This window comes from Mesitornis unicolor, unplaced genomic scaffold (genome assembly GCF_000695765.1).
Source record: "Mesitornis unicolor isolate BGI_N332 unplaced genomic scaffold, ASM69576v1 scaffold8052, whole genome shotgun sequence".
Lineage (NCBI taxonomy): Eukaryota > Metazoa > Chordata > Aves > Mesitornithiformes > Mesitornithidae > Mesitornis > Mesitornis unicolor.
The window spans coordinates 16,092-33,858 of record NW_010167079.1 but is presented as its reverse complement, the minus strand read 5'-3'; the positions used below and the strand labels follow the sequence as shown (position 1 = coordinate 33,858).

Sequence of the window (17,767 nt, the reverse complement as noted above, 5' to 3'; positions counted from 1 at the left end):
CAGAAAAGAAGAATTCAACTAGAAAAGCTTTTTAACTCGTAACCCGCCCATTGCTCCTCGCTCAAATGATTTTTCTCCAAATTTTGCTGCTATCACTGGGCTTAAAAGCTAAGATTGTTTTTACTCCTTTGAGTTGCAAAACAGTACTTTCTCGTATTTGCGAGCCTGCAAAAGAGAGAGAACTGATATTTAGAAGGTTGAACTGAATTGAAACGTCAGTTACATTTGTTGCAAAACACAGGAGTAGTCACTGCAATTTACTGTTGTTCCCAGCTGTGTCCCAGGATGAGTCATTGGTTTCCTTTTAGTACTGGAATGACAAGCTGAAGACTCTGGCTGTTGTGGCACCTGGTAACAATGTGAACATTTAATTCAATTCTGCAACTTACAAACAAACCTATGTACCCAGCCTTATTCTCTCCTGTCACCTCTCTGCTGCTGAGACCAACATTGCCCTTGCTGCTGGCTACCTTGTCTGGTGAGTATGAAACCTGATGGTTTTACTTATCTGAGTAACAGTTGTACTTGATCAGGATTTCTGTAGCTAAAATTTTGTCAAACTCTTAAGGGTATCTTTTATATTGGTTTAGAAATACATAGTGTCATCTAAAAGACTAAAAGCCTCTCCAGCATTTTTTAAAAACTTTTTGAAAAGTAGTAGAGTTTACTACAGGAATAAAAAAATTAAAAACAAACCCCTGTATTTAATTTTGAAATGGCATATCTTTAGACGTTGTTTAGATCCAGTTATTTTTATAATTGTCTATGTTATATGTTGTTATCATTGTCTGTCTTCTATTGTCTGTGTCTAAGGCAATCAACTTTTATCAGTGTGGAAAAGTAATTGACTTTAATGCAATAGGACTGTATTCTTGCAACTCTTACGAGGAATTAATGTTTCTCCAAAAGGAATCAATCATGGCTGACGACTCTCAAAGAAACTTTCGCTCGGTGTATTATGAAAAAGTGGGGTTTCGTGGAGTTGAAGAAAAGAAGTCACTGGAAATTCTGTTAAAAGATGACCGCTTGGGCAAGTTGATTTCACTGTTTCCTCTATTACTTTGGTGATCTGGGGCTGAGAGGGGAATGACAGAAAATGTTCTGCTGCTTTGCTTAGTACTCAAGTATTTAATTTTTGCATCTTTTACCACTGATCTCTCAGTTATTATAGTCCTTTGAGTTTCAGAGATTCAAAAACCCGATTTTTAAAAACTACTAAAGATTTGTTTGCTTGCTTGTTTCTTATTTTTTTATTCTTTCCTTCTCTGTGCCAAAGAAATTAAAAGTTTTTAATGAAAACAACTTTCATCTGAAAATATATAGTTTCATGCTGTTAATTCCATGTAAGCTCAAAACAATGAAGATTTTGTTATTGCTGTTGCCAGTTTCTTCCTGGTGAGACCCAGGGTATTTTTACTGTAAATCAAGCCAAGCTATATATTTTTCAAAATTGTTGCAGTTTATAGGGCACATTTTATTCTCAAATGAAGTTGTGAAAGCATTTGTTGATAATACATGATGAAAATTGGGATTTTGATTTGCAGCTAAGGATTTGTCATACTTGGATAGATCAGAGACTCAAACCTATTGATAATTGTATTTCGCTTTACCTTGGTTTTCTTTCTCTTTATTTCTCTACAGATATTGAGAAGCTTTGCACATTTAGTCAAAGGTTTCCTCTCCCATCCATGTATCGTATACTGGTGTGGAAGGTACTTTTAGGTATGAAACATAACATCTATGATCCTGTGTAGAAATGAGTTCATAAGAAGGTGTATTTTTTTTTCTTTAGAATGTTAATGACATGGGTTGTTCTGTGCTACTTTACCTACTGATACACATTTAGCCCATTTTTGTATGTACCTAAGATGCACAATGGCAATCATAAAACAAAACTACATGCGTAGTTTTTGAGAACTTTTGATGAAGTGTACCTAGAAGAGTGTATTTCTATATTTAACTTTGTAACACTATCTGAGTAAATTTATAAAATGGATTCAAAAGATGGATTGTAATAAGTCATCGATACCTGATAAGTTTCTCAGTTCTGTTCCTAAAATAAGAGACAATCAAGTTGAAGTAAAGCTGTGATTAAACTTAAGAAAATTGGACAAGGTATGGAATGGATGTTTATTTTAAATAGAAGGTATGGAATGGATATTTATTCTAATTAGAAGCTTTGTGTTCTATAAAATCTTGGTTTCTTCTGGCTTTAAATTGTATTTTGCCATTGAAGAAGTTACCATAATTTGCCTCTGGCCTTGTATTCGCCAGAAACCACAAAAGACATAAACCGTTTCTATTTTCTTAGAAGTGCTTAGCCAGATGACTGTTTAAAAAGTACTGGTGACTTTGCAGTAACTGTTGGGTTACCCAAGTGTGTTGGGTTTCCTTTTGGGTCGCTATGTGTAAAGAAACGCCGCCAGATTGAGTATGAGGATACATTGTCTGGCTGAATCTTTGGCAGAGGAATGTGTTTTACCGTACTGTCGATGGTGGAGCTTTGTGCCACTTTTGAAAAGCTTGAGTGTGGCTCCCATGCTGACTCTTGTGTTACCAGGGCTGTGCTCTCTTACCAGAGAGACCAGCAGCATCAGTCTGCAAGTTGGCTTGGAAGCTGCTGTCTTTTGCTGTTTGCGAACTATCCTACTTTCTTTGTCTTTTGACTCTCCAGAAAATGGTTTACAGATTCCATGTATCTCTCTCTTAGGAAGATTTTGTGATTCAGAGCCAGAAAGATGGTGGCTCAGACTGAGTCTTTTAAAAAAAAATACCTGTTTTGCAGTATTAATTTATCTTAGGCTGTGCCATGATCTTGAACAATGTTCATGTAATGTCTTCTGTTTCCCTTCTTGGTTTCCATGTTCTACTACAGTGTGTGGAGTTTCAAATAACGTATTAGATAGTTTTAGCTGAGTTTTAAACAGTCTTTAAACAATGTTGAAAATTACATCAGTTTCTAAAAGGATTTTGTATTTTAAACCTGGGGTGATTTATTTCAAGTGCACATTCTGTCATTCTTTGTACCCCTTGGGTGAACAGAGGTACAAGGACTTTTCTTCTGTTGCATCTCAGTGTTAACACTCATTAGAAAAGCTGGTAGTCAGAATGGCAATGCAAAATATCTCCCCTTAAATGATGGGAACAGCAGCCCAGTCCATTTCTGGTGGGAGGTGTTACATCTGCTCTAAATAATGTTAATAGTTTAACAAAAGGGATTCTGTCCTGTCAGCAGCATTATTTCAGACACATACTGAGGCTCGATGCTGTTCCAGGTTACATGGTACATCAGCAGTGTCTCTGATAACTTCCTGTTCAAGTGTGACTCATGGTGGTTTATAGACATCCCTGTGGTGGTTAAGCTTGTTTTCAGCCTGCCTAAGGTAGTCTTGGGTGTTTGAGGAAAGCAGTTGGCAGTATATACCTATGAGATCATGATGCTGACTCTGTTTTAGCATAATGTGTCTTGCTTTGTCTCAGCTTTTGAAATGCAGACAGGATTGCAGCTGGAAAATAAAAGATAATTTTCTGTCTCTTGTGCTTGTTACTAAAACTCAGCCATTTCATGGTTTAACACTTGGCAGCAATGTTTTTTTCTGTAAATGAGAGATAAAAGCAGCAGGTAGTCTGTTTCAGAACTGATTTTTGAGGAATACTTTGTTCTCGTGGGTTTCTACAATGGGAAAAATTCTGCTCCACTAGTGATAAGGAAGTGGGATTTTATTGCTCTGGTATGTGTAAGATCTTATTTCTGCTGAAACCCTCTACAGTTTTGTTGTGAACATCAGTGCATGTCAAAATTGAACCTTGAGAGAGGGGAAGGATCGAGTGTAATGTTGAGCATCTCTGCTGGAGATTGTAAACAGTTTAATTTTCTCTACCTCTCTACTAGGATACTTGTTTTTTTGCTTTTTTGCTTTTCCCCCTAGGAAGCTAGAAAAAAAAATTGTGTTGTGCTTAGAAAATAAATAAACCTATACCTCACAAAATATTTGGGTGGTCTTAAGTTTTACTCTGTAACTGATTCCACCTATGTGATGATTTTGCTTCTGAATGTTGGTTTAGAGAGGATTAATCTCTATAATACAGTGAGTGAAGAGTTTCCCATCGGAGATCTAAAAGTAAATTAAATAATACTGTAATGTACAGTATCTTTGCATTGGTTAATTGGATGTATATATTCTCTGGTCATCTCAAAGTGTAGAATTTGAGGACATGAACAGCTGATGTATATAAAAAGCACTCTGCATCCACTTTGTTTTCAGAATAAATGGAAGCTGGGCACAAATATGCGACTAGTATTATTCGAAAAACTACAGGTAGACATGAACAAGTAACAAATAAGAATCACAATTTAAAAATAAAGCTTTTGGGAGAGGAAGAGTAAACCCATTAAATTCTTTTCCATCTATCCCAACAATGGTATTTGTTATCAGCATACTGATGTGGTGTGCAAAAGCGTTAGCATCCATTTGCTGGATATCTTGTAGAAGAGCTTGAGATACAACAGTCTGAGGATAGATTTTGCCTCTGCTAAGTTAACATATGAAAGTAGTTTTTATAAATCTACAGCTGAAGTGCTTTATTGGTCCACTGACTCCTAGTTTTGTCGAATTTTCTCCCTGTATTCTTTGACCAAGTTTATAAACAAAGAGAAGTGCCATGTCCTACATTTCTGTAGGCTGGAATTGTAGTAGGATTTGAATTTAGGCAGAATTCTTGGAAAGGAAATTTGGGTGTTGTTTTTCCTCCTTACAGTTGCTTTTTTTTCCTGTTTTTTAATTTAATTTATTTTCTTTTTTAGGAATTATTCCTCCTCACCATGAATCTCATGCTTTGGTGATGAAGTACCGAAAGGAGCAGTACTGGGATATACACCATGCTCTTCGTGTCATTCGTTTTATTAATGATTCTACCCCACAGGTAGATGTTTTCCTCCGGATACATCAGTTGGAATCAGGAAAATTGCCTCGAAACTTGGCTTTTCCATTGGTCAGTTGTCATTTTAACAGTATTTCAAATATCGTATATTATTTAATGTCAAACTACAAACCTGTGAGAAACTGAACTGCGAGCAGCCCCACAAATACGCATAGACAGACAAAGTAAGGTGGATGAAATACAAAGAATTGCTAGTACAAAATAAGGGATTTTAGTCAAAGTGCTTTTCTCTATTCTTCCCCTAAGTACTTATGTAAGATTTTGTGCCTTAAAATCTTTTGTGTATTTTGCCTGCTAGACTTCAAGCCTTTTTTACTCTAGTATACTTCAGTTTCTTTATAGCACTGAAATAAAAATGACATAATCTTATCAGAGCTCAGTGGTTCTTAAATGTTCTGGAACAAGGGTAATTCAGAGCCAGTACGAGCAGTAAATTACATAGTATTTTTAAATTACTTATTTTAAGGTCTAGTCTTTTGCAATAAAGACTGATCTCCTTTTTCTGTTAGTGTGAACTGATCCAGGCTTCTGTCAGGTAATACACGTACTCTGTAGTTTACAGTGTACTCACATATAGGTAAATGAGTCTGTTTTGATGATAATTCTATAGTTTGATTATAAAAAGCATAGTAAGGATCTTAATATAAGCTTCTGTGAAAGAGGAGGTGATGGAGGGAGCCATGGGATTTTCTGAAGTGGATTTTATCCTGTATTTACTGTTCATTTATCCCTGTTCGCTCTAGCTCAGCTTACTTTTGTTACTACAGTTGAAAAATAACAAATTTGACATAAAAACTTTAAAAATAAATTTTAAAAAAAGAAGTTAAACAAAGTGAACATGGAAAATCCAGTAATATTTTGGACTGGAGGATTTTGCACAGCGTTTTCCTGTCAGAGGAGGGAGTGTTTTTGTGCCCTTACCATTGTTGAGGGGCTTGGCCATCCTACCCTGCAAGTTTCCTATAGACAAATTGCCTTGATCTTGGCATGAGACTCAGTGGGCTGAAAATTCATCCCTTCTAGAGCAGTATCACTTTCTGAGCCAGTGTTTTGTCAGTGCATTCCAGTGCCCTAGCTGCTGTCACTACTGTGATGGGATTTAATAGAAATTAAGTTTAGGAGATTCACGGTTATTAGTCCTTTAACTTGTGCTAGTTATGCTGCAGAGATGCTTGTTATGCTGCAGAGATGCTTGTTCTGCTTTTATGCACTGGTTTTTGTGCACTGTTTTCAGTGCAGTCACTGTCCCCTTAAACTTGTAAGAGGTTACTGCTTAGATAAAGAGCCTTGCCTTGTGCATCTTCCCAGTTTAGGCAGTTCCTTAGCTAGCTGTTGGCCTGAGGTCTATCTGGTTTAGCTTTGGTTTTCCTCCGTCTACCCTGTGTGTGGTCATACCACTAACTGGAGTTTAGGCATGCTGGTACTTCTGTTAGGAAAGTATATCCCAGGAGAAGAGATTGTGGCGTGCCTGTTACATGCTTCTGGTCATGCAGGGAATAAGATACTTGTCACCTGGAAAAGATATTTATTTGTCTCTATGAAGATGTTTATCTCAAACCAAAGTATTTTCTCTATGTTGAAGGTAGGCATGCAGCTCATGGTGGCATTATTTTTTCAGTAGCTGCAACATCCATGACAAAGGTGATGGAGGGGTCTGTTTGGCCTTTAGCAAGGAGTAGGATGAAACATTCTGCTGCTATGCAGTATTAAAATGTGGGGCATAGAAGTAGGATTATCACTACCACATAAGAATGTAATACTGTCTCATTCAAGAACATTTGAGCACTTTGAATCAGAGTTGTTCCAAACTCCTGTTGTGTGTTTTGGTTTTAAAAGCAAGACAAGTCTTATTTGTTCTGCTTTAATAGGTATCTGTCACCATAATGCAGCTGCTGTCTGATATTTTATTTAAGACTGTCGGAACAGCTCTTTGTATATGTGAGTCTAATTTGTTTTCCCAAATAGCAGGGAAAAGGAATATAAGAATAATTTACATCAGATAGTCATACTTCTGTGTAGTTCACTTTTTTGGCTTTGTTTTCCAGGAACCTGAAGATGAAGTGTTTCTTGCTATTGCTAAAGCGATGGAGGAAATGGTGGAGGATCCTATAGAATGCTATTGGCTTGTCAGTTGCTTTGTGAATCAGCTGAACAGCAAGCACAAAGATGCATTACAACAACTGGTGAGGGTTGGAACATGGAAAGCATTAATAGGTAGAGGCAACTGGAGCATCAGAGATGACATCGCTGGGTTCTGTTCCACCAACTGTTTTTTCAGAAAAGGGGAAGAGTGCTTTTTGTGTTGTGGTTGTGCTGTCCTGTAGTACTTTGTCCAACATAACATTAGAAATTGTTTTTGTTTGCTACATGGTAGTTTTTGACTACATCTTACTTTCTTTTTGGGTTACCTAAAGCTTACATTGTATCTAGGTGAATTACATTTCTCACAACCTGGTCACTTTAGAATTTTCTTTAGTTTAAACAAAGATGTTACAAAGTTAAAAACATCTTGATGTATGTCTGCTGCTTTTTAGGCTACATCTCTGGCATCCATCTGTTGTTCATTGGATGACAGGCAAAGCAGAGTTGTTTTGCTTTACAGATGGAGCAGGGTACTACGTCTTCAGAAAAGCAGTATGTTGCAAATTAAGTTGTAATAAAGAGTGGAATAGAATTCTTTTGGCACTGATCATTTAAGTGCTCAATGTTTTGAATTTCTGTCTTACTGGTTTATAAAATTAAAATCTTGATTGTAAAGAAAATGCCTATTTATGAACACTTGCTTCATTATACAAAAGCTATTATAATTCTTCAAATAGTCACCTTTTGGTTAACCATATCCACTGAGATGAAGGTATCTTGAGTACGTGTGCACAAGCAATCACTGAAAGTTTGTTGCAGAAAATTATGCATGTCCTTTGTTATTCTTTTGGAACTAAGAAATACTTTTTAAACCTACCTCCTGTTGCTGGAAGTGATAGGTTAAATAGTGCCAATTTCTGGAATTCCTTCTGAAGGACAGAGGAGCGTTTTTAAGGAAAGTATGTGCTCTCATTACTTAGGGAGTGCCAAGAGCCTCGCTCCTTAATTTTTTGCTTTAATACGGACGTTTTATCAAGACTCTGGATGTTACAGTATGGACAACGGAAGTGGGTTTTGTCCTTTGCCAGATGAAGTCATTAGCTCTTCACCTAATTATGGCAAAAAACATAAAGGCATTCCCGAATTTATGAAAATGTGTGTTGTGTTATGTTAGAATTCAAACAAAATGGGAACTATTCATTTTTCAGCTCTATCTTAGGCTGTTCTCTTGCCCTTTCTAATTATTTTTGACTTTTAAACACGAAATCAATGGCCAGCTTTTAATATATTGCACAGAGATTTACTCAGAATTGATTTTCTGGGGTTTGCTGCGCTGTGTGTAGTTTGTTGGGTTTTTTTGACATGTGCTGAGGCGATTAGGTTTGAAGTGAATGAAACTCAATTTTACTTGTGAAGGTAGCAGTAATTAGTGCAGGTTTAATCTCTGCTTTGCCTTACGCTCTCAAACACCCCCTTACATTAGGGAATACTGCTCATTTTGGAAGTTCTGCCAGTGGTCAGCAATTTAAGGAACCTGGGGTTGTTTGTTTAATAAAGTACTTAATTAGCTAGTTCCAAAAATCAGCAACACTTGCATTTTGGAACATCATGGTTTTAATTAAAATAATGCAAGTTAATTATTTTAACATGCTATTTTATTTAAATTTTTAAGATTTTTAAGACACTTCTTGTCCTACTGTGTGCGTTAACTATGGAGGGTTCTCTGATGTGAGTTATCTAAAATTTTCCAATTCCTTTCTCAGCCAAAAATTTTGGAGCAGTATTTGAACATTGAAGATAACAGACTCCTGATGCATCTGAAAGCATGTGCTGCAATGAGCAAGCTCCCTTATGATCTTTGGTTTAAGAAGTGTTTTGCAGGCTGTTTACCTGAGTCCAGTTTACAGAGGCAAGTTCTCTTTTTTCTTTCCGTTTGTAGTTACATAGTAATTTTTGTTATCACTAGCAGGCAAAGAGCCTTCCTTACTTTATCTGTAAGATTATGGAGTTAACTTTATTGTTGATTTGGAAATGATAAAATTGCGTTTAATTCCGCTCGTTATCACAAGATAATCTCTGTGTGATCATTTTCCGCGTTGAAATTAAAAGAAGGATGGAGTTAAATATAGTGGCTGATTCTGCTAGACACTTAATGCCTCCTAGGAATTTAAACTCCAAATCCCTTATTAGAGATAGATGGCTGAATAGTAGTCAGTTTTCAGGCTTTTTAACCGACATCCTTGCTTAGGGAGTGATTGTAATACTGGATTGTCATTAGATGAAAAAGATTTTTAAAAGTACTAGGGAAGGTTGAGTATTACAAAGCCAATGAAATAGTGCATTATATCAGGATTCTACAGCTGGAACTAGGCTGTCCAGCTTTTAAAAAGGGAAACTTCTTGCACATGGCACTTCACTAAAGGGCCTTTGGTATGAAGCCCACTAAAGGGCTTTTGGTATGTGACTTCTCTAATTCTGCTGGCTGAGAACTCCTGGAAAGTGGACAATTCAAGCTAGTATAGAGAAGCGTATCCTTTCTGCGTTAACAAGAGTTGCTAATAGCTGAATAGGAGATGGCACGAAGAAAACAATGGTTTTGTTTTCAGCCATCAAAAACTTGGAGAAGTAGCGAGATTCAGGAGAAGTTTTACTCCAGCACCTCCAGGATTTCAGTGGCTAGTATAGGAACCTAGCGTGGAAGCTGAACAGACAGCTCTGTAGGAAATGCTTTACAGTAGTAAAGGTAGCCATAATCTGAATAGTGAATGCAGTCTTGCTTCTTGGGACTTCACATTTCATGAAGAAAAGTGGGGAACAGCTGTTTTTAAAAATGTTTTATTTCCTCTTAGGAAAACAAGGAAGTTTTAGGAAACAGGCTATAAGATTAGAAATCATGCTCTGCAACCTTGTGATACAGTGGTCTTTGAGGTTGTGTATGTTCTATTGTTGGCAAGGAATATGTCTGAGAAACCAATTTTTTGAACCAAAATGGCAGTATTTTGGTGGTAGATCTTTGGGTGTTACGCTGTGTTCAGCATGGTAATTGCTGCATTGCTACATTCTTCTCATACAGCACCCATAAGGCTCCAAAACAGTAATCTGTGTGTAGTGGTTGTGCATGATGTGGTGCTTAAAAGCTTTTACTACTTTTATGGCTACAGAAATCATGTAAGCATGTATAAAGTGTTTTTTACATCTTTATAAACAATTGAACATGTATGGTTTGCCTGCATCTCTATTTCACATTGGCATTTGTAGGTTACTGTCAGCAGATCATGACTGACCTCATTTATTGACCTTAATGCAGTTTGGCAGTGGAAGTGAGTGCTCTACCTGGGACTTGCCAGTCTCTTTGGGCCTTTCTGTAGGCTGATGGTGAATTTTGATTTCCATGTTTCACCTTGTCAGAATCTTTAGTTTCAAACTTCTACCATTTTGAATCAGTTCATTTATATAAAATATTTTATCTGGTTACTGTACTGTTTAGCATTGTCTTATACTGTTACTGAAATAGAATATTTTGATGACCTGAAATTTTTTAAATACTTTTTTTTTTTAATGGAAAAGGTCTAAATATTGGCTTTTTGTATCATCCGGGAGTAAAAACAAATTTCAGTGTTGGTACTTCTGATGACACTGTGATCCCTTTTTCTAACAGTTCTTATGGGAACATGATAAAAGTGCACTTTTTCTTGCCGGTTTAGGTTTCTGAATTATTCAGTTGTAAACATAATGGCCTCATTTGCTAAGGCAATAACATACTTCATGGGTAGCATGTGGCAGATGAGCTTAACGTATGGAGATGCAGTTTGAATTAGAATCTAGAAGTCTGAATGCTTATCTGAAATGCATCCAAATGGCAGTGGTGGAAACAGGTCTCCAATTCTCCGGGGAGTTTTACTTACTTTTTTATCCAGTGAGAGATGATCTGAGCTCAATAGTACTTAGCAGTACTATATTTCTTAGAGAGGTTGTTGGCCTTCTGTAAGTTGTAGTCTTCTCAACCAGGCAACTAAATCTAAATTTCACTTTTCTTTTATTTCTCTAAAGTGTCCAAGATTTTTATGTGCCGTGCAGAAATTTTATCCAATAATTAGCTTGCATAATACTAGCTTTACTCCTGACAGACATTGTCATGCAGTATAAATACTGTCTTACGGCACACTTATACCATAGGTAGAAATTATACATCAGTTTAGTTTAAATGCATTTGGAAAATCTATATAGACAGCTTTAATGTGGAAACTTTTCCTTTGAGCTTATGCAGTGGCTTTGCTTGCCCTAATACATTTGACATACTATGCCCCAGTCTTCTAGTCAAAGCTCTTAAAGGTGCCACACTGGCAAAAGAGAGGAGCAGACTGGCTGTTTCCAAGGCAGAGTATTCTCAGTATCCCACCTGGAATACAGACAGGGGCTTCCTGGAACATGAACCAGCCTGAGGCACAGGCTCCAGAGAGACACTTGTCTCTGACCAGGGAGAGAGCTGGATCACACCTCTGTTTTTATACTCACTGTTGCCCTGCTTGCTCCATTTCTGCAGCAGTGGTCAGTAAGCCCCATGCGTGGAGAGCTTTCAGATGGTGCTGTGTGGGCCCTCAGCTGGAGAGCCGTGCTGTTGAAGCACGGTGTCCCAGTTGTGGCTTCAGCTTGACAGGCAAAATGGCATTTTGGCTGCCAGTTTATCCTGACACTGTCACCCCAGGCAATCCAGCTACAACAGAAGTAGTGCAGCTTTGCAGATATAATTGTGAATGAGTCAGGCATTTTTTATGGCCTAATGTTGCCAGTCACGTATCGTGCCCCGGACTGACATAGTTTGTGTTCTGCACTGAAGACTTGGCACTAGCAGGGCTGTAACAACTGATGGGGTGGTGGTAGGTGGTTGGCCCCTGGTAACTTGTTCGTGGCAAAGTATTTGGTGATTCTCCTGAAATCTTCTGACTGCCTTTCAAACTGGCACTACCTTATGTATTAATACATGGCTTCTGTAGTTTTACATCTGCGAGCTCCATGTCCTGCATAAATTGTATCTAGTGGTAAAAACATAAGTAATTTGTTAGTAGAAACAACACAAATATGAAAAATGCTTTAAATTTACTATGGAGTTGGAGGACATAAGGATGTGCGTGTGGGCTGCTACTGCAGAGAAACTTAAATAGGGTTGCCTTTTTCTAAATAATTGAGCTGCTTCCCAGCTCTGGAAACAGATGGACACAAGGTCACATCATGACATCAGGATGAGACTTGTGTGGGTGTCGTCGTGTCCTTCCATACCCAGTTTACCATTGGAGGAACACCCAGAAGTGCAGGCAGAGGAGCAAGCGTTGGTTCTCTTTAAACATCTCTGGCCAGGGTGACTGGAGGACAGAGCCAAGGAATAAGCTTGAGCATGCTTACCCTGCAGCCTAGGGGGAAAAGCTGCGAGATTAATGATAGTATTTCAGAAAAAGAGAGAGCAGCGATGCTGGGATGCTTTTTGTATGCTACTGCACTGTAGGGGTTGAGGAACCTGAAAAACTGCCCTAGGCATGCCATGCCTTCACACATGCACACACACAGAGTCATCGTATCTTGTCTACAGAAGAAGCTCAGTGAAAAGTAAATGGCTTCATTTGCGTAGTCCTTGGCATGCTCTTTACATTCATAGCTTCCTGTTTATTTTTTTTCCTTGTGGTTACTACTATTTCACCATTCAAGAAACACCTACAAGAGTGCTCTCGTGGTTGTATTTCACAGAGGATGATAGTCACAAAAAACCATAATGAATTCAGTGTATACCTTAATTTTTAGCATTTCTGAGTAGGGCTATAGGCACAGTTGCATGACATTTCTGTTAGAGTTTTCCCATCTCTAGCAGTATCAAAAAATGGGTAAAAGAGTTGCAGTCTCTGACAGTACTCTTGATCTTAAGTGTTTGCTGTAATTTAAAAAGTGAAAGTAGAATACTGATGTTATCATCAGTAGAGATACAATGCATAAGACTGCTATAATAGAATAGGATCATCAAAATATGTGTTTCCTTGAAACTGCTGTGGGTTTTTTTTCCCATTCTGAGCAAACGTTTTTCTGACACAGTTTATGTTGCTATTCCTGGCTCTGCTGGTCGAGCCGAGGTGCTGACTGCTGGTCTGTTTACCACGGTGGCACACAGTCACTCCCCTCTTGCTGTTGCTGGAAATGTTATGGGGAAAAATACTGCAGCAGACACAGCTGGTTGGTGCTGACATCTCATCCACTTTGCTATGCACCCTCTCCCAAAATTTGTTAGGCACTAGTGATTTTTGTACTGCATCTGTTCTGCCATTGTTAAAGCATTTGTTCTAAATGATGCAGGAAACCATTGGAGTGTTTTCTGAGCGTGAAATGTAACCTACTGTAATGTAATTATGGAGACTGAAGTCAGGAGACTTGGAAGCAAAATAATGAAAGAAGGCTGGATGTTTTATATTTTGATTAGTAAGTTTGTGTTCGAATTAATAGGAGCTTTAATTTGAACTTTATTTTAAAAAGCCTAAAATTCTTTCCCATTTTGAAGTCCGCTGCTCTCTGTATTGCCATTCATGATGACAGATCTGATGCCCATGAAACACACGGGGAGCTGTTCTTGGGTTCTAAAGAGATACCTTTGTGAAGGAGAATATATTGGGAGTGAACAGGGATGAGCAGCACAGTGCCGAACAGGAATGTGGTCTCAGTTTTCTTAAAGCCTTGCTTAAAGCTTCTAGACCCGACTTCAACATAAGTGTGATATTTACAGTGACCGCTTGTCCTGGGATGCTTGAACCACAAAGGAAGCATTAAGATTTTCAGCTTGGATTATTTATTGTTCCTACCCATATGGGAATTATATTCATCTTTAATCATAGCGAGACAAGGAATCAAAACTAAATTGCGAAGGGGAAAGAATTGACAGTGCCTTTTTTCCCATCTGTCCATGTGGGTTTTTTTGTTTGTTTCCTCCTTTTGTAAGAATAGTCCTGAGGATTTTACATATTCTTTTCCTCATTTCTTCATAATAAGTTAAATTCTAGTCTTATTTATTTCGATGAATGGAGAGGTTGTGAAAGTAGTGTCAAAAGTTATGTGAATAGATGGTTAAGAAACTGACAGGGAATTGACTTGAGTCATAGTGTGAAAAATAAGCACTGTGTAACAGCAGCAACCATTGCACATCAGGAGTTACAAAAGCTTTTCACAAAGAATCACAGAAAGGTTGAGGGTGGAAGGGTCCTCTGGAGGTCACCTGGTCCAACCAGTCCCTCTGCTCAAGCAGGGCCACCTACAGCTGCTGTGCAGGACCTTGTCCAGACGGCTTTGGAGTATCTCCAAAGAGGAAGACTCCACAACCTCCCTGGCAGCATGCCAGTGCTCTGTCACCCTCACAGTGAAAGAGTATTTCCTGATGTTCAGAGAGAACCTCTTGTGTTTCAGTTCGTGCCCCTTGCCACTGCTCCTGTCTCTGGGCACAGCTGAACCTGGCTCCATCCTCTTTGCACCCTTCTTTCAGATATTTACATACATTGAAAAATTGGGTCATACAAAAATTGAGTTGTCTTTGGAAGAAGCACACCCATAGACCCAAGTTTACAGGTGGGCTGCAGAAGATGTTTTCCAGTTAGTGTTACTGTATTCGGAAATGGTTGAGGGTAGTGTGTGATCTTTATCCCCTGTGTTTTTATTTGGAAAGAGCAACACTTTTCACAGGTGCCCAGAAGGAGCAAGAGCAGTAATCCTCAGAAAGTCTTTCTGACACAACTCTTAAAATTCAAGAACTAAAAATAATGCAAGCCCGTGAAAGCTGCTGCCATCTGACAGATGGTTTCACACTGGTTTTGGATAATCTTTCATCCTGGGTCTGTTGAGTTGGGCCTGCGACAGAGCTGCTGGCTGAAGGATGATTTCAAAGTGCTGCAGGCTGTTTTAGTGGTGTGAATTCCTTTTAATATTCATCTAAGTTCCTTTGCTTAAGTACTTGCAGCCTTCGGAGGCCTGCCCTTCAGATTTTGTTAAAATTGTGAAGTCCAGGTACAGTTCCATACGAGTGGAGAGGAGTGCTTAAGCAATTCTGAGAGAGTCTGTTCGCAGTGGGATGGATGGAAAGATTTAATAGTTATTCCTTGTGTCTAATTGAAACATCATGGATTATATCCTGCGATATATCGTATTTGTATCTCATACAGCAATGACCTGGAGTACTTAGCTTGAGATGTAGTAGTTCAGTATTAGATCCTTTTACCTTTTCAGCTACTTAACTGTTTGAAGAATGTCTTTATTACATGTGCCAATAAAATCAGTTTCCTTTTCTGCACAAGGAAAAATCCTCACTTTTACCATTCACTGTAGAATAGTTGTCACAGTTCAGGGTATTAAAGCAAGATTTGCTTGTTCTGTTTTTGTAAACAGTTCCATTTCTAAACAAGAACACACCGTATCAATACTTTACTGCTTGCCATCCCTCTGCTCTGTACAGATTCAGGAGTCGATAAAATGTGTTTTATTTACCTTGACCTGAGTAATTCAGTACATTGTTGTTACTCAAAAAAATAATCTGGAAAAGGGTGATTGTATGAAGACTGTCCAAGCAGATAAATAGGCAGAAAAGAACTGCAATAATGTTTAATGGATTTTTTTTTTAGGGTTTGGGACAAAGTTATTAGTGGGTCCTGCAAGATTCTCGTTTTTGTTGCTATAGAGATATTATTAACCTTTAAAATGAAGATAATAGCACTGAATACTGCAGAAAAGATCACACAGTTTTTGGAAAATGTAAGTACTCTGTTGTGCTTTGCACGACCTTTTATGGTTTTTAAAAATGTGTTTCAGCCTTGAAGTGATTTGCCTGTTGCAAACATACCATAAGTTACTATTACATTACTTACTGAGAACAGTGTAGTAGTACCAAAGGGAAAAGAGAATGTGCAGGAATGAGACTAATACGTCTTTTTTATTGGGGGTAAGGCTTTCATAGAATGAAAGGATTTTCAGGCTTTGGGGAATGTGTTACCTGTATTTGTACAGATTTGACAGTATTCCTTGTGGTACTAAAGGATTTTTCTATGAGAGCAAGTGCAGGTGAGGTTAGGTTAATTTTTCTGGAAACTCCTTACAGGGTTGGGTTTTGGCACCTTTTTTGCTCCTTGTCTTGAGTGTGAATCCATAGACTCAAGGTAAGTTTTCTGCTGGTGCAAGGATGGGATCATGAACCTGACCCTGAGCTTTCCTTCTATGAATAGTGCAGAGCATCGCAGCAGGGTTCTAGGACCCCAGTGTAACCTGAGTGAGTTTTCTATTAGATACATTTGTCCTTATGGCTGGCCGGTATGAATTCTGATATGTGAAGTGGGAGATGCCTGGGGGGTCATCTTACCATTTTGTAAATAAAAGCTTTGCGTCTAAAACCCGGAGGTAATATGGTGTGTGTAGGACTGAGGGATGATGGGATGGTAGGGCAGGGCAGGGAGATGTGGTTCTAGGTTTGTTTTCTTTTTTATAAGGAGATAAAATCTGAACTGGAAAATTGAAGTCTTTATTTGAAACAAACCAGTCCAAATAAAGTACTCTGACAAGGCCTCTTGCCCTGATCTTTTTTGTAGATTCCTCAAGATAACACTGATGCTATTGTCAGCAAAGCTGTTGATCTGTGGCGCACACACTGTGGGACTCCAGCACACTCGGTCTGAGAACTTTCTCTGCTGGTGACACCCTGAGGAAGGAAAAAAAGACATTTGAGAAGACATTTTCCCACTCTTACCCCATTCTAGTGTGATGTTCTTCATTACCTCTTCAATGTAAAGATGCTGCTGAAGCAGCTAATAGCATAGTGATCAATATGTAAATATTTTTCAATAAATACAGATGAAGTGAGCATACCTAGTGGTGGTGTGATCATGTCCAGAGTGTTTCTTGGCCAGCCAACTCTGGTATTCTGGTATTCAGGTATTTGCACAGTGTGCTCTCTGGCTTTTGGGGAAGTAAATCTAACACTTGAAGCAAGGTAAATAGACTTACTTGTAATTTAAAAATGATTTTGTATGCAAGCTTATACTTGATGTAACTATTTACTACTTGAAGGTGTTTTTAAGGTGAATTTACTAAATGTTAGTATGCTGGAACTCTTTGGTGAACAAGCATGCCTTTGCTAGAAATGTAAATGTACTCTATCAATACTGTAATTTTTCAGGTAAATGTTCTGGAAGAGGCATCACAAGTCTGAGATAGAGGACATCACAATGACAGGGGTGTCACGCTTTTCTGAGTTGTCTTAAAATACTTCCTTTTTATCCTTCAGGCAACTCACTCTATGACTCTTTCTTATGGAAAACTTTCTATGGAAAATTTTCTTACGGAAAATGCTCTAGAAATGTGGATCTCTCCTATACTAAAATGCAACTTTGGGCAGGTATGGAGAAAATCCATGGGACAAGTCAATCTGATTCAGAATTACAGGCCAGTAATAAACAATGCCTCTGCTGAATGCTTAGTTCAAAGTTGTAATTGGATTCTTGTTTGGTTTAGATTTTAAAATAAACGTAATACAGAAATGCAATTCATGGTGTAAGTAAAAGTAGAGTGATTAGCCATAGATAGAGATTTGCTGGAAAACTAATATTTTCCCTGTAAAAGTGTAAAATTCAGTTTCTTCATCTTGCATGGACCAGGGAATTGTATATAAAAATGTGTTGCTTAGCTGTTATTTGACTCAAGTCGATGGTTAGTATGCTGGGTGCCAAGTGTGCTCACT

At 38.2% G+C, this 17,767-nt stretch overlaps 1 protein-coding gene across 2 annotated transcripts; it reads left to right on the top strand.

Moving 5' to 3' along the window:
• Positions 1–277: 277 nt before the first annotated feature.
• On the top strand, positions 278–16,889 carry TBC1D7 (TBC1 domain family, member 7). 2 transcript variants are annotated; one of them, XM_010178546.1, is made up of 8 exons: positions 278–478; positions 910–1,030; positions 1,642–1,722; positions 4,805–4,992; positions 6,987–7,124; positions 8,787–8,932; positions 15,663–15,792; positions 16,620–16,889. In XM_010178546.1, exons 2-8 carry the CDS (start codon positions 919–921, stop codon positions 16,704–16,706), a joined length of 882 nt encoding a protein of 293 aa, XP_010176848.1. In that variant the 5' UTR covers positions 278–478; positions 910–918; the 3' UTR covers positions 16,707–16,889. The 2 variants fall into 2 exon arrangements, with proteins under 2 accessions (XP_010176848.1, XP_010176849.1); XM_010178547.1 differs by lacking the exons at positions 278–478; positions 1,642–1,722 and having other exon boundaries at positions 919–1,030.
• Positions 16,890–17,767: the final 878 nt, after the last annotated feature.

Excerpts from the sequence above, each read along its gene's own strand:
- TBC1D7 (XM_010178546.1), top strand. The coding sequence starts at position 919 with ATGGCTGACGACTCTCAAAGAAACTTTCGCTCGGTGTATTATGAAAAA. Across the intron at positions 4,993-6,986 it reads GAAACTTGGCTTTTCCATTG|GAACCTGAAGATGAAGTGTT; the intron begins GTCAGTTGTCAT and ends TTTGTTTTCCAG. Across the intron at positions 15,793-16,619 it reads TCACACAGTTTTTGGAAAAT|ATTCCTCAAGATAACACTGA; the intron begins GTAAGTACTCTG and ends TCTTTTTTGTAG.